Source organism: Aethalodelphis obliquidens, unplaced genomic scaffold (assembly GCF_003676395.1).
Source record: "Aethalodelphis obliquidens isolate GAN/ISIS:26980383/991018 unplaced genomic scaffold, ASM367639v1 scaffold111, whole genome shotgun sequence".
In the NCBI taxonomy this organism is placed as follows: Eukaryota; Metazoa; Chordata; class Mammalia; order Artiodactyla; family Delphinidae; genus Aethalodelphis; species Aethalodelphis obliquidens.
Genome location: NW_020838055.1, coordinates 2238847 through 2254347, shown reverse-complemented (window position 1 = coordinate 2254347; position 15501 = coordinate 2238847). Strand labels below are relative to the sequence as shown.

The 15501-nt window shown below is 46.5% G+C and overlaps 1 protein-coding gene across 3 annotated transcripts in view; it reads left to right on the top strand.

Moving 5' to 3' along the window:
* The window catches only part of SMARCC1 (SWI/SNF related BAF chromatin remodeling complex subunit C1), a 180349-nt gene extending 170254 nt beyond the window's left edge, over nucleotides 1–10095 (top strand). For 2 of the 3 annotated variants that reach the window (XM_027097002.1, XM_027097001.1), the window contains exons 27-28: nucleotides 4942–5118; nucleotides 7672–10095. In XM_027097002.1, coding sequence (XP_026952803.1) covers nucleotides 4942–5118; nucleotides 7672–7769 — 275 coding nt within the window. In that variant the 3' untranslated portion in view covers nucleotides 7770–10095. Of the gene's footprint in view, nucleotides 1–4941; nucleotides 5119–7099; nucleotides 7625–7671 lie in introns of those variants that run through there. The other variant, XM_027097003.1, reaches the window with a different exon arrangement.
* The last annotated feature ends 5406 nt before the right edge of the window (nucleotides 10096–15501 follow it).

Here is a 15501-nt window from a genome sequence, read left to right as displayed (position 1 = left end):
AAAACCCTAAAGCTATTCTATCCCAGCTTGTTGCCATAAAGATATAGGGAAATAGGTAAATGGGCCACTGCCGCTGAGCAGGTAGCTTTGGAAACAGCACTGATGGGCCTGACAGCCGAGCCTGCAAGGCTTATCCCAGTGTGTTTTGGTAGTTATCACCTTGTGTCCATGTGCCAGTGATTCCTCTTTGCCAGATTGTTTCTGGAGCTAGGTGTGGGTTGAATACCTGACCCATCACTTTATTGGCAGCAGGGTTTGTATCACATAGTCTGCTGGAAGACAGATGGGCCCCCTTCCTCCAGACCTTCATCCTCAGAGTGCACTGTATTGCAAACACCAGATCTGAAGCCAGAGTACCCAGGTCAGAGCTGGGCTCCCTTATTTATACACTTTATGACATTGGGTGAGCTACTCAGTCTTTGTTTTCCCCTTTCATAAACGTGGTAACTTACAACAACAGAAATGTAGGTCTCACAATTCTGGGAGCTGCTAGAGCAAGGTCATGTTCCCTCCAGGGGCTCTAGGGGAGAGTCTGTTCATTGCATCTTCCAGCTTCTGGTGTCTGGTAGCATTCCTTGGCTTGTGGCCACATCTCTCTTTACTCCATCTTTACCTTCTTTCTCCTCTGTGTCTTTTCCTCCATGTGTCCCATATAAGAACACTTGTCATTGGATTTAGGGCCCACCAGAATAATCTAGGATGATCTTAAGGTCCTTAACTTAAATCTGCAAAGATGCTTTTTCCAAATATGGTTACATTTGCAGGTTCCAGGTATTAGAACGTGTGCATTATCTGTTTGGGGGCCACCATCCAACCCACTGCAAGGTGCTGGAAAGTATATTTGATAAAATTATGTATTGCAGGAAGCAGAGCAGTTTCCTTATTGTTGATATAGTGAAGAAGAAAACATGGTGTTTGGAATTAAAGTTTACATCTCAGATTTTTTTTTTAAATGCTGACTGTTATATTAAGTCCTTTCACAGGAACTGTTTCATTTGAGCACAGAATAGTGTGGTAGAAAGAGAATTGGATTTAGAATCGGAAGACTTGGATCTCATTCCTCTTACAAGTTCTGTGACCGTAAAGAAGTCTCTTAACTTTTCTGAGCTTCTGTTTACTGTCTATAAAATGAGAATATTTGCCCTGCCTCTCATAAGGCAGAGCCAGTGACATAATAAGGCACCATAAGAAATAAACAGTTTCCCTGATCATACAGAGAGAGTACAGCAGATATTTAGCATCACTCTTTATAATAATCTCAGGAAACTGAGGCTCCGGGCATCCTAAATGACTTGTCCAAGACCACTCATCTGGGTTGGCGTGAAGTAGAAGTGAGATCGCACTGTTCAGCTTCCAGGCACGTTCATCTTCACTTTCCCTGTCGAGAATGGTATTGGGTGGCTTTCTGACTGGGATGCTCACTGGTCAGCCAGGAGTTTGGACAACCCACACCTTGCTCTAGACATCAAAGTATAAAAACTCTGTCAGACTGTTGTGGACGACATTGGTTAGGACTGAACAGTTGCGTGTCTTATTACTTAGCACACACCTGGTCTATGCTCTTCCTTCTTTCTTTCTTTCTCCCTTACTCAGTACTCTTTCTGGCCTTTTTGTAAAGGCATTCTTCAGTGTTCTGCTGTTGGTTTTCTGGAGAGAGAGACCTGAGACGGGCTGGCAAAATGTTCTTCCTGACTTGCTCAAGGCCTCTTGTCCAGGTTGAACTGGGTAGAAGGAGGGAATCTGCACCCATTGATAAACACGGGCCGTATTATCTGTTCTAGTGAATGGCTTCCATTCATCACAGCAAGTCCATTGAAAGTGTTCTTTCATCTCCAGGTTGGGATTCTGTAGGTCTGGACTTCATACTAGGCCTCCTGTCCCCAACAACAGCAAAAGTATCTCCTCTTGCCCTGTCTCACCACCTGGAATACCATCAAAAAATCATTAGTAGAGACTCAGAGAGTGGGGGAAAAAAAGCATTGTGTTTAGTAATGGCCTCACAGGTGTTTGGTAGGAAGGAAACTGGGAGAGTTACAGAGGACAGACCCTGATTCTTAGAATAATAAGGCTGTGTGTGTGCTACTTATTGCCCATTGGAAACTTTTGAGAGTTCTGTATCTTCCCTTCACCCCATCTCTGTGTTCCACTGGAATGACAGCCAATTCCACACCTCCTGTTCCCAAAGCAAAATTCCTTCCCCATTCTCTACACTCCACATGCCAGTTAGGTGCCAAACCCGAATTCTTTCTCCTTCTCAGCTTCATACTCACCCCTCCTCCTCATTCTCTTACCCATCCCCAGGAAGCCTGTAGGGTGCTGTTCTCAACTCTTATCTACTTATCCTGCCCTCATGCAGCCCCTACTTCTCTGCAAAAGCTCTCTTCCTCTGCTCTAGGCTCAGACTCCTCTGCATCCCTTCTTAAAGCTTTCCATCACACAGAAAATCAGGCCCATGTTCCTCATTTCTCCAGAACCTTTCACCCAGTCCCCTGTAGCCTTACCGGGCGAAGTCCCTCACCCCATTCTGTGTGTGTGACTCATCCGGTCCCCTTTGCTTTGATTCATGTCAGACAAACCAACCGTGGACAACTTGGCTCTGTAGCCTGGGCACTTTTTTTAATAACCTTTTGAGCTTGTTACTCCTTGGTGAAATGCAAGTGATAGATAATAAGGTGATGCAGTTACCTCAGAGGGGATGGCGAGTATGAAGATGCTACGTATAAATGGAACAATATTCATATTATGTTCTGATTGTGTAACTCAGGCTAGGCCTTGTGCTTAGGATAGTCTGCTGTTATCCTGTTCCTAATTCCCCTCCTTCACTTTATATACACATTATCCAAAGTCTCAAGTCATTCACAAGTTGCTCTTGGTTAACCAGAAGGTATTATTTTCTTTTACTTGCTCCTTCCATAGTTTTCCCTTGATTTGCCTGCCACACCTTCATGTGTACTCATCCTTTGTATGGCTTGTAATATACTTGGCATTTGTTTTTTTATCTCTTGTGTCATTCCCTACGTGGATAGACTCTTCAGCACAGCCTAAATCTGTCCTAGCACTGTGGCACAGGCACCCAGCTTTAATTACTGAAGTTCAGTGGTGTAGTAGTAGTGGTAGTCTCAGCCCAGCACCTGCTCTTGCTTTCTCTGAGGTGATTTGATCAAGTTGTCCTCCAGCAGATGGGCCTCTGGGGCTCCTCTGCTGTACTTTTGCATGATTGCATTATAGAGCACAGGAAGGTGGGCCAGAGGACCCAAAATTTGCTGTTCTTTTCATTCTGAGGCATAAGGTTGATGCCTCCCTATGCTTTTAAAAAATAGTCCCCCAAAGACAGTGGACCACTTCTCTTCCTGAATCTTGTATCTCACTGGGGTTCTCTTCATTGACACCCTGTAGTGAAAAGCTCTGCTCTTTGAGTCCTGGCTCATGGAACAGACACTGGAAATGGATGGTGTGAGGCTTGAAGCTTTGTGTGTCTGTCTTAAGACAGGCCTTTTTCTAAGCACTGACAGAGAATTCTTCACTTGAGTTATCTCCAGTACTGCTCTATATATTTTAGTTGCCAGTTAGCTGTCTGGTAGTCCCATCTTCCAAGCTTGAACCTCAAGCGTTCTTATTTCCAGCTGTCTCAGGACTATGCCTAGAAGCCTGTGTTCAGTTTCATATAGTTGACCTTACATAGGTGTGCTAATGTCCCTAGATTAAAAAACGAAAGAAAGAAAAAACTACAATAGATTCTCTTTCCTTATTCTGTGGAGATTATGATTTGTCCTTATATATAGCTTCAGCCTTGGTTTGTGCCCATTAAACAATTCTCCTTTGTTTGTGGCTCTTTAAAGCCAAGCCCAGGAGCCAGACCGCTGAGTTGAAGAATTAATACATATCCACCACCATATCTAAGGGAGGTTTGGCTAACTGCAACCAAATCTGGCCTATCTCCTGTTTTTGTAGGGGCCATAGGCTAAGAATGGTTTTTACAGTTTAAGTGGTTGGGGAAAACTTGAAAGAATGTTTATGTCACATGAAAATTATGTGAAATTCACATTTCAGAGTCCATAAACAAAGATGTTTCGGTAACCTATTTGTTACACATTGTCTGACTGCCTTCATACTACAGTAGCAAAGTTAAATAGTTGTGACAGAGGCCATATGGCCTGCCAAGTCCAAATACTTACTGTCTGGCTCTACAGAAAAAGTTTGCTGAAAGTTCTAAAGACTCAGTGTGAAACTGAATGCAGGAGGTGTTTCATGGTCCTTATGTCTAGCGTCTCTCCATTGTGCACATCAAAGCAAGAGGAAGAGGTGAAGGAGTTGCCTGTTGCCCGTATGTCTCCCCCACCATGGTTCTCCAGAGCCAGTGCTTCCTGGTTGGGGAGAGAGGGAGAGATTTTTTTGTGAACAGGACTTGAGGATTCCAATTAGAATCCCTTTTTAATTGTGATTTCACAGTATTGATCAATACCCTTTCAGGCATACACATTCCCACATAGCCTGTGCATGAAGCTCAATCTGGACTGAGCTTCAGTCCTTGGACTGTGCGCTGACTTGCTGTTAAAGTCCTTCTTTCCACTCCCTGTGGTCTTTGCTTGGCATTTTGTGTCCTCAGGAAGATATTGGACAATCCATTGTTCACCCAAACTAACCAGAATTAATGCTTTCTTTTAAGGATGTTTGGTAACTGTTTCTTACAGCTACTGTCTACCTATAGCAGGGTTTGGGGTAATCATTCACTTCACAGATCTGCCCCATTATCCCTCTGTCCCCCCACCCCACCCCAAATTAAAAGCTGGACAGAGAGATTATTACAGATTATTGCTCTGTTGATCTTTCTAATTGTTTTGGAGGGTTAGGTATTTGTCTGTATTTAGCAGTCTCGGGCAGTGAGTTGATTCCTTTTTTTCCTAGTACATTTACCTCAGTACTTTAAATCTCCCTCCACAGGTCAGATACCAGGTCCAGGTTCCATGATGTCTGGGCAGCCCATGCCAGGCCGCATGATGTCCACCGTTGCAGCCAACATCCACCCCCCTGGGAGTGGCCCTACCCCTCCTGGTATGCCTCCAATCCCAGGAAACATCTTAGGACCCCGGGTACCCCTCACGGCACCTAACGGCATGTGTAAGTAGCAAGGTGGGAGATGTATTACCCCCGGGTCTTTTAGGGAGGGCTATACACAGGGAGGCAGGCTTTTTGTTCTCTCTGGTGTTTGACAGGTCCATGGACAGTATGACCTGTGAGAGTGGTTTCCAAAAGACTGTTTTTTTAGTCATTCCTCTTCAGTACCCCTGGTGGACAGGTACCCAGGTGATGAGTGCGAAGTGCTCCCAGTTAGTCGGGCTCTTATGCCATACATAGCCTTCGTGACATGCACTCGTGACTCCAGGGTCTGTTAGGAGGCCAGGGGCATGCCTTGCCCACTCCTGATTAAGCCTATGTAATTTGAATCTTGGAAGACATACAGAGCTACTGGTAGTTGTTTTCCCTATAGGAGCCTTTTATGGATTCAGGGTTTAAAAGTGGCAGGTGTAAAGAAAAGAATAGGGGCTTCCCTGGTGGCACAGTGGTTGAGAGTCCGCCTGCCGGTGCAGGGGACATGGGTTCGTGCCCCGGTCTGGGAAGATCCCACATGCCGCGGAGCGGCTGGGCCCGTGAGCCATGGCCGCTGAGCCTGCGCGTCCGGAGCCTGTGCTCCACAACGGGAGAGGCCACAACAGTGAGAGGCCCATGTACCGCAAAAAAAAAAAAAAAAAAAGAATAGGATCTGGTTTAGGGCAGGAATAACAAGTAAGTTTCTTGTAGCCATTTTGATATATTTGTAGTGGCTGCTTAGACTAAGGAAGGAGTATTCAGGGCTGTGTTGAGAAGGAATTTGAGGTCTTAGCAGGCTCCATGGAGAAGGCACAGATGCTGCTGAACGATGTCTGCCTGGTGGTATGTGCAAAGCCAACTAGCTCATTTCTGCCATGGGGCCCTTGTTCTACTCCAACCCTGGCCTCCAGAGGACTGCATCAGAGCTTGGCCTGCTCTTTACTCCTGTAGAGCAGGAGTAATGATCCCAAAATGCAGCCGATAGTGGCCATGTTCCCAGCCACATCTGTGATCCCAGGTCCATTTAGAAGTCACGTATGTGAGGAGGAGTTAGCTTCTGTTCACAATACAGAGCTAGGATGTATAGGAATTCCTGGCCTCCAGGAGCTTTAGTTGGGAAAATACGAAATGAACAAGTGGATAGTAGTATAGGGTTTACCATAAGTTACGCGAGGCTGTGAAGTGACTTGAGTTCACTGTAGTTCTCTGGGAGACTTCCTAGGGCCAGGAGGCAGGGACTATCGACAGAGGTACATCTCCTTTCTCATTGGACCCACAGGGTCCAAGGACAAAGTAGCTGCACAGAAGAAAGACAGCAATTGAGCTGGGTCAGTATAGGATCACAACAATAGAAAAAGGTATCTCTGAGTCAGTGATCAGAGGCTGTAGTCTAGTGGGTACCTCTTTTCCTTGGCAAGAAAATCCTTGCCTTGCCGCCTTACAGGCAGTATACAAATGTGCTGGCTGATAAGGAGGTTTGACCAGTTTGCCCATCCCCTTTGCAGAGATAATGTCGTTGGTCTTTACCACGGTCATGTCCTGCTGGTAACCCGCGATTTGTGTACAGGATTCCATCCTAAAGGGCCCTCAGTGGAGCACCTTGAGAATGTGGAAGGTTTGCTCCCGATCACTTCCTGCCACAAGTGAATTTCAGGGATTCTGAACCGCTGACTTGGCTCCAGGGCACTGGGCAGGCCTCATCAGGCGAGTCGCTTCCCGTCTCCAGGCCCTGGTTTCCTCCACTGCAAGATGACACAAGGGATTAGATCAGTGGGCTTCAAAATGCTTTGAAGAGCCTTAGCAGTTTGGTGGAAATCTCCTAGGGGGAAAGTTGGGTGAATTGACTGGTAAGGAAGGCTGCAGTTTAATTATTTGTTTCATATGTTTTCATTTCCGGCAAAATCTAGTTTAAAAAATCCCTGGATTAAATTATATCCGGGGTTCCTTTGAAAAGCAGCTAAAATTGAAACAGGAAAGAGCCCCAGACACTCATACTAATTGTTCCCTTCAGGACCTGACCTAGTTTTGGCCAAAAATCCAAGGACTGCAGTTCAGGAGCTGTGGGGCCTCCCAGGACTGTCCAACTTGTCAGCAGCTGTCTCAAGTGAAGCTGTCTGGCCCTGCTGGAGATAGTTAATATCAGCAAGAAGTTTCTGATAATCTATTTTGTGCCCAGCTAGGCTAGGCACTATGAGAAAGAAAAGAAGACACAGAACTTGCCCAGGAAGGAGCTTATCATTTAACTGAAGAAATAAAATTAGCAGTGAGAACCATTAAAATACAATAAAATCAAAATATAATTAAGTTTTGAAAAGGTCTGGAGTGATTCTTGGAAGGGGTGGGCCTTGAAGGAGATTGGGGCAGGTTCAGACACCTCCCCACTCCCCCAACCTCATGGGTCAGGGGAAGCAACATGAGCAGTGACCTGGAGGTCCAGATGGACCTGCGCCACGTAGATCGCAGCGGCAGCAGTGCCTCACAGGCGATAAAGAAACCTTCTTAAGTCATTTTTCTCTAAATGGGCTCTTCCCTGAGCCCCTGTGTTTCCAGCAATGATGAGTTAACTTCTGGATGTGTTTGCAGATCCCCCTCCGCCGCAGCAGCAGCCACCTCCTCCACCACCTACAGATGGAGTCCCTCCGCCTCCCGCTCCAGGCCCACCAGCCTCGGCTGCGCCCTAGCCTGGAAGATGCAGGGGACGTCCACGCCCAGCGCCACCAGCTGGAGTGGGGATGACAGGACTTGTGTTACTCAGCTTCCTTGGGTTTCTTTCAGGATTTTTATTCTTGCAGCCCCAAGCACACATCCCTTATTTCCCCATTTCTCTTGCCACCCCTGTCCGTGCTCTGACACGTCTTGTGTTAGGTCCTCCTCCAACACTCAGGGGGAAGCCTGTGGTGACAGTGTGCCCTGGTCATCCTAAAAATACCCAGTGTCTCCCTGTCCTGGTATGGGGTATGCTGACAGTTTATCTGCAGGTCCTATCAACAGTAGTGTTTCTATGTCTGTCATTTTTGCTCTCCTGCAGTTTTTTTGCTTTGTCTTATGCTTTTATGGATAATGCTTTATAATCATTATCTTTTTCTTTCTTTGGGGGGGATGGGTCATTATTGCTTTAAAGGAGAGCATCCTAAGTTAATAGGAACCAAAAAATAATGATGGGCAGAGGGGATAGCCAGAAGGGATAAACCTTAAGGCATTATAAGTGACCTTATTTCTGCTTATCTGAGCTAAGAATGGTGCTGATGGTGAAGGTTCATGAGACTTTTGCCACACATGGACGCACCAGAATTAAAAGAGATGGGCAAAGGGATCCCACTGACTTCATCCCTAGTGAGGACTGTGAGAACCTCCAGCCTGCCTGGCAGAACATCCCCCTTTAGTCCCTGGTAGGGGAGAGCACAAGCATTAGAACAGATCCACTTCTTCCCCAGGCCCACTGGTTCTGGTTTTCTATGCAGATGGTTTGTTAGATTCCGGGGGCGGGGTGGGGGGCTTGTTCTTCTGAGGGCAATGTGAGCTTTGAGGGCTGCATTTGGGAGGCATTCCTTAGTTTCCTAGACTAGCCAGGAAAGTTTTGGGCGTCTAGGGCAACGGCCACCCAATGAATGTAGCCCACTATTCACTGCTTTGTATGCATTCTTTTTTTCTCCCTCTTTAAAAAAAAAAACCTTAAAAAAAAAAAGAGTAAGTAGATAGTGCTGATAAACATTTTAGCTCATGGAACTTGATTAGGTTGGCTGGGGGTGCAAGTCCCCAAACTACCTCTTGGAGTAGCCAGGGTGAAGGATTTAGTGAAGCGGTACTTTAGGTTTGGGGTGGGATTGGAGAAGTGGGGCAGGATCAACAGCCTCTCATCCCTTCTCCCTTCCCTGTCTGAGATCTCACATTCCATCTATCACAGGGTTGTCAAGGAGATGCTGTGGGTACCAAGGAGCTCACTTGGCAATCAGAGCATCATGCTTTGAGGGTGAGGTTCTCGGGCTAGGAGAGTGGAATACCATTCCAGAGGAAGAGCCACAAAAATGCCTTAATATGAGCCCATTTCTACCCCTGCTGATGAGTGACTTAAAGAGTTCTTGGTGTTCTCTTCTTGTCCTTCTTCCCTCCCCTCTGTCTTTCCATGGGTGGGGAAAGGGTGTTTTGAGTAGAGCTTGATTTCCAAAGCACCTGGCTTCTTCACAGTTTCAAGTGGCAGTTTCATTTAGAATGCAAAGTGGAACATCTTTTGGATACCTTTTCTATATATTCTATAAAGCTTTACATATGTGAGGGTGTGGGAAGGTGTTTATAAAACACCCTAGAACTTTCTTCCTTAATGTCAGAAAGCAAAAAAAAAAAAGGAAAAAATTAAACCACAGTTAAGATTTGCCTTTCAAACCCTCAGGTGTTACCTCTAACCAGGTGGCCCTGGTCACCATCAGAGTACTGGAACCAAGGAGACCTTGTTCCTTTTTTGAGTTTATTCTGGACTCTTGGAGTGGAAATGAGCTTGTTCCTACTGGAGTTTAATTCCATTGCTTTTGACTTCAGAAAGACCCCCGTGCCTTTTGACAATGGCCAGGGTTTTATTTTCACACCAGTCTTTCCCAAAGGAAATTCATTCCAAATACTTACCTTTTCCACTGAGGTCTTAGAAAGAAAATGGAATTCTGGTTCATACTGTGGTCTCCTGTAACCTCAGGTCTTTAATGTGATCACTTTCAAATTTAAAAGATCCAGGTGGAAGTATTTTTACTATGCTGGTAATCTACAGAATACCTGAATTCTTACACTGTTATGTTTCAGTATAAGTGGTGACTTTTTATGTCTGATCTGGTTTCATTCCTGTAATACAGCCACCCGATTTTGTGAGGGGGGAATAATATGTGGTTTTTGTACAAACATGTTTCTCAATGTGTTATTTTGGAAAAGTGAAGAGAGGGAGTTTTGGGAGATTGGAAGAAGTTCATCAAGAAGGCTTAATCTCCCTCTTTTTCAGTGAATAAATGGAACATCATTTCTGGATTCTAGTCCCATTCTCTGCGTTCATGTACCAGTTTCTTCATGTGTCCCAAGAAGAGTCTAAATACTCAGCCTCACCCGGTCTTGGTCATCAATTAATGTTCAGTGGTGCGGGTTTCCTGACCAACTGACCACCTTCTCACCTTCATGAGGCTTAAGGAACATATGGTTGATGTGCCTTGCCCACTTTTTATTTCCATGGTCTAAGTGGAGAAAGATGAGTAGAAGTTATCCAGGAAGGGTGGCCAACATCCTGGCACCTCCAAGAGAGGAGTAGTTCTGCTTGGTGCAGTAGAGAATGTTTGTCAGGTTGCAGTTTAGACAGCCTCAAGTTGGAGGCCGGCATTGAGGGCAGATGATTCTGTGAACTTTGATACGCTCTCATGGACAGCCTTTGAGCACCCACAGGTGCACGCCCTGTGCAGAAAACGGAAACCAGTGCTTTCAAGATGCTTGTGAACCCAGTGGAGCAAAAGAAGCGGATTCTGTGTCTACCAGGAGGTGAACACTTGGCTCTGCACGGAAGTGTGTCACCCGATTGTGCTGTGCTTTCTGACCTGTTCGACTCTTCCCTCTAGAAGAGAGTGCTAGAGCCAGCTGGGTCTCACAGGACTCCTACATTTCCCTCAGGGTTGAGGAAAGTTAATCCTTGATTCAGTCTGAAGACTGGTTTATAAACCTGAGTGTGAATTCTTTTTAGAGCAAACCAAGACGTGTACAATTAACCAGGTTTCCACAGGTTCCTCAGATCCTTCCTGTGGAATGATTCCCCCAAATGCGATTAAGAACAGCAGTTTTCCAACTTCAGTGCAGGTCAGGATCACCTGCGAGTTTAACATACAGCTTCTGGGCCCTATCCTCAAAGCTTCTGATTCAGCAGGTTTGGGGTATGTTCTGAAATTCTGCCTTTTTAACAGATGCCCAGGAGATCCTGATGCAGCTAGTCATGGGACCACTCTTTGAGAACTACTGGTTAAGAAGATTGTATGGTAGAGCAAGCTCTCTGCAGTTCCTGACAGTCATTCTGTGAGCCCGTTAGTCTAGTAAACATTTGAGAGCCTACTGTGTGGCAGGCACTAAAACTTGGATGCAGTCATTATTATGAATAAGGTAAGGCAAGGCCCCTGTACTCCAGACCGCTTACATTTTTGTAGAAAAATGGGGGATAAGGTGTATGGTCTGGAGGATACCAGACCATAAATAGTTTAGATAGTGCCAAGTGTTCATGAAGTAAAAGGAACAGCCTAATCAGTTGTTTTCTGGGGGACAGTGTATATTAGTCTGTGAATTGGATGTTCTTCCATGATTTCTGTCCTGCAAGGTTTGGTAACCTGAGGGTTGACTTTCATTCCTGAAAACCTCCATCTGAATAATCAGAGAACTCTTTCATCTGGATACCCAATGTATCCAATGCCAACTAACCCCTGTTCTTTCTGCAAACCTCTGCCTGTGATTTTTATTATAAAGCTCCTGCTTTCTACAGTTCCAAGAGCATAGCTGTTATTCAGTTGCTCCACTATTGTTGAAGGGGGACTTCTTCCTGGGAATAACGTGAAAGCACCTTGATCCCCTGTTAATGGATTATCTCCACTGAAGTCATCTTTCAGAAGGAGATGGAAAGATACATTCTTGAAGGAAATGCTGCCTGCCTTCAAGCCCAGGACGCTTGACGTTGGACCTCCTTGTGAACAGCTCCCCTGAACTTCATTTCCCTGTGGCTCGCTTTAGCCCTGCCACTACTCTTGTCATTAGGAAGCATCTTTGATCCTGAACTCCTTAATACAGAGCTGAGACAGGACTGCCATACCCAAAGGGTGACTAAAAGGGTAGAAGGAGAGAGTTCTATAAATCAACCTAGACAGAGTTTCCAAAATTAATTATAGCTACTTCTCTCTTGGACCACCCATCCCTATTCCAGCTCTCATGGGACCCCAGCAGAAGAGAACCTTGTCTTGTCCCCTGTCTTGCTCCTGGCGTGCCCTGTAGAACTGGAGCCATCTTTACTCCTTACTGCCCCCAGAGGCCTTTCCAGGCCCCTCCAAATGCATAGGGAGCAGCCAGGTGACTGATTTCTGGCAGCCACCTTACACCACCACCTACCCCTAGGGTACAGCCTTTGCAGGCCTCAGCAAAATCACCATGCCTGAATACAGTACAGTCACCACTACTGTCAAACAGCTGTGACACGAAGGAAAACACCTCCCACTCTGGTTCTGCAGCTGTCTTCCCTCACTATCAGGTGGTCCTGAAGGGTTTAGGAAGTGGGCGGGGCTCTTGATTTCTTTGGCTGGTTTGACCCTGACACTAATGGATTTCCCACGGCCATCCAAATTGACTGTGGCATTCCTTGTTCCAGTCTGCCTATTCTGTGTTAACTGTGGGGTTCCCGAGAAGCACTTAGGTTGCCTGCTGAGGCAGCAGGACTTTTCTGCAAGAAGACAAGCCTGGTTGCTCCATGTCTGAGGCTGTGTGGCTTTCTCCCAGCTGACTTGGCTTTGGGGTAATGAAGTTCAGGGGACTTGCCAATTTTGTAGCAGACCCACTCCCCAAACAAGATGACCGCCTCCAGGTTGTAATGTCTTTTTCTAAGATGAGAGCACTTGTGCAAGTTGAGAATCCAGAACTTGCAGAGAGAGGAGGTGGTGGTCAGCACAAAGAACTCAGGCCCCCACCCCTTGGCTCTTCCCTTCTTCTGGTAAAGGTGCAAGAAGGACCATTCCCAGCAGCCCATCACCAAAAATGTCGCAGAGCTGACTGCCCTGCAGCCCAGAACCAGGTGTCTATGCAGCACACTGGCAGGAGAGAAGCCATGGTAGATGTCCCTTTCTGACTGATACAGAATGTAAGTCTGGACTGCTGTGTTGTACTCTGTTAAGAGAACACAGCATTAACTTTTAAACACCCAGGTGGAAGTGGTGGGCAGGGCGAGAGGCTGGGCTTCCATTCAGCCAAGTGAGGCCCTGCCTCTGCATCCTGATTCCTCTTCTGAAATCAAGAAGCAAGAATGAAAAGCCTCCATATTAAAATGAAAAGATTTGAAATTAAGATCTTAGTTCAAATCCTAGCCTTACCACTTCATTAGCATGATCTCAGCGTCCATTTGCAAGTGTGTAAAATGACCAGTAAAACATTAATAGTATGGTTGTGCAGAATAAGACAAATTAGAGCACTAAGAAAACTAAAAACTCAGGCAAATGGGGCTTCCCTGGTGGCGCAGTGGTTGAGAGTCTGCTTGCCGATGCAGGGGACATGGGTTCATGCCCCGGTCCGGGAAGATCCCACGTGCCGTGGAGCGGCTGGGCCCGTGAGCCATGGCTGCTGAGCCAGTGCGTCCGCAATGGGAGAGGCCACAACAGTGAGAGGCTCGCATACCCCCCAAAAAAAAGAAAACAGGAAAATGGTAGTGGTTACTACTGAGGACTTAAAGCCAGGAACTGTGCTACTTCCTGTTCAGACTGAAGTATGCCCCCAGCGACGGCAACAGGAGCAGCTATGCCCTGGACAGCAGCCCCCTGGCAAAGTTGGTGGCTTTCTATGCACAGGGCGGCAGGCTGTAGCCATGGCAATGGGCCTTGTGCCTGCCTTGGTACTGCCAAACCCAGTGGGAACTTCAGAGGCATGCAGAAGCCATTGCCTCAAAGCATCCCTGATGCCCAAATGCATGAGACTTGAATGTGGACACATGGGTGTAAGCTCTAGAGAGAGGTCAATTTCCCTTTCACTCCAGTTTCTATGCCTACCCTAGTAGCCCTTGTGCTCAGAAAAAATATATATATATCGCATTCATTTGACACTGTATGGTTATTACCACTTTCACACATGAGACAGGATACTGACTCTCCCAACGTCACACAGATCTGATGCCAAATCCTGCTGTTGCAGTCACACTCCACTTCCTTGATGAGCTTCTGCTGTCTGTCTTGTGGAGGTGTCACCTAACCAGGTGTGCTGTGCTCGGTTCTGAAACTGCTGGTGAGATCTGCTAGGGAGGATCAGAATGAAACTGAATGGCAACAGTTGAGTTTAAAATCCCCAAATGAAGAAAGTAGTAACAGAATCTGTCTCCAGGGAAGGGAAGATGGTCATTGAGGAAGGAGATAGTTCATATTTTAACTTTATTTTATACCATGTGCTTGTTTTACTTAATTCAAAAATTGAATTTAAAAGGATATACTTAAGTATTTCACAAAGTATATTAAAATGAGCTAATAAACTGGGGTAAGTAGAGCTTTAACAGAGGGATGGGAAAAGGGCCCCCATCCAGACCTTTCTTGTGAAAAACACAGGAGTGGTTGTCATGCTCTAGGCACCAAAGGACCCATCTGTGAGGCTTCCTTCCCACAAAGACTGGCCTCAGGAAGGAGGAGGTAGGCATGTACACCAAGATCCTCCACTCTGACAGCCATCACCCAAGAGTCAAGGAGACACAGAGAAGAGCAACACAGAGAATTGTACATAAGGCCAAAAGAAAAAAAGCTACAGGAAAGCAGAGATGGTGTTGGAGGGTGCATTAGTGCCTCTGGCAACAGGCAAGTGCAAAGTCCTGCCTGGCCCTCTGCTTAGAAAAGGTTGTATTTCAAACTGGTATTTACTCTCCCAGTGGCAACATGAAGCCATGGAAAGAGCCTCAGCAAGTCAGCCACTTTGCAGGAAGCTCCAGACCCACGGTTCTGGGGTGGGAGTACGATGGTTGCCATTCATTCATTTATGCCTCCTCCCCACCTTAGGGAGCCTCCCTCTGCACGAGGAGCTGTACACTCAAGTGTCTTGTGGTCCAATAGAGAATTGCTGTAGACAATGACATCAGGGCCAACGTGTCTAACTACTTGGGTCAGGCTAAGAAGGCGTCAGGGATGATGGAAAGGTGATAGGAACTGAGCTTTCTGGGTTGAGTTTGCCCAGCAGACCTGGAGAGGAGGGAACAACCAGGACAAGCAAGTAGACTGCAGCAGATCTAGTTCCAGTGAGAGAAACGAACTTTGAATCAAGGCAACCCCATCCAGAGACATGTACTAGAAAGAGATTAGGAGAATCTCTATCTTGGTCACTTAAGTGATTCCCTAGTGACAGAAATGAGAGTTTCTCAAATACCAGGGTTGCCACATCTCGAGCAGTAACCCCAGATATCATTTGGGTTACTAGATCAAGAGGCAGACAGTCGGTTTGGTGGACAAATTAGGTGACTAGGCCGTGACTCCCCAGCAAGCAGGGATCCAGAGATGAGTGGTTTTGGACGGCAGAGTGAGCTTTGGACAGGGCACACAGACGGTGGCCTGGCGTCCGCGTGTCCCCAGGCTGTGATCTAAGCCGCTAGCGACTACCCACCAACCTGAGCTTTGGTGGCCCGGGACACATGGGCGGGGTGGGGGGGATGTATCCTGGAGAGGGAGGAAGGAACCGGCATTAAAG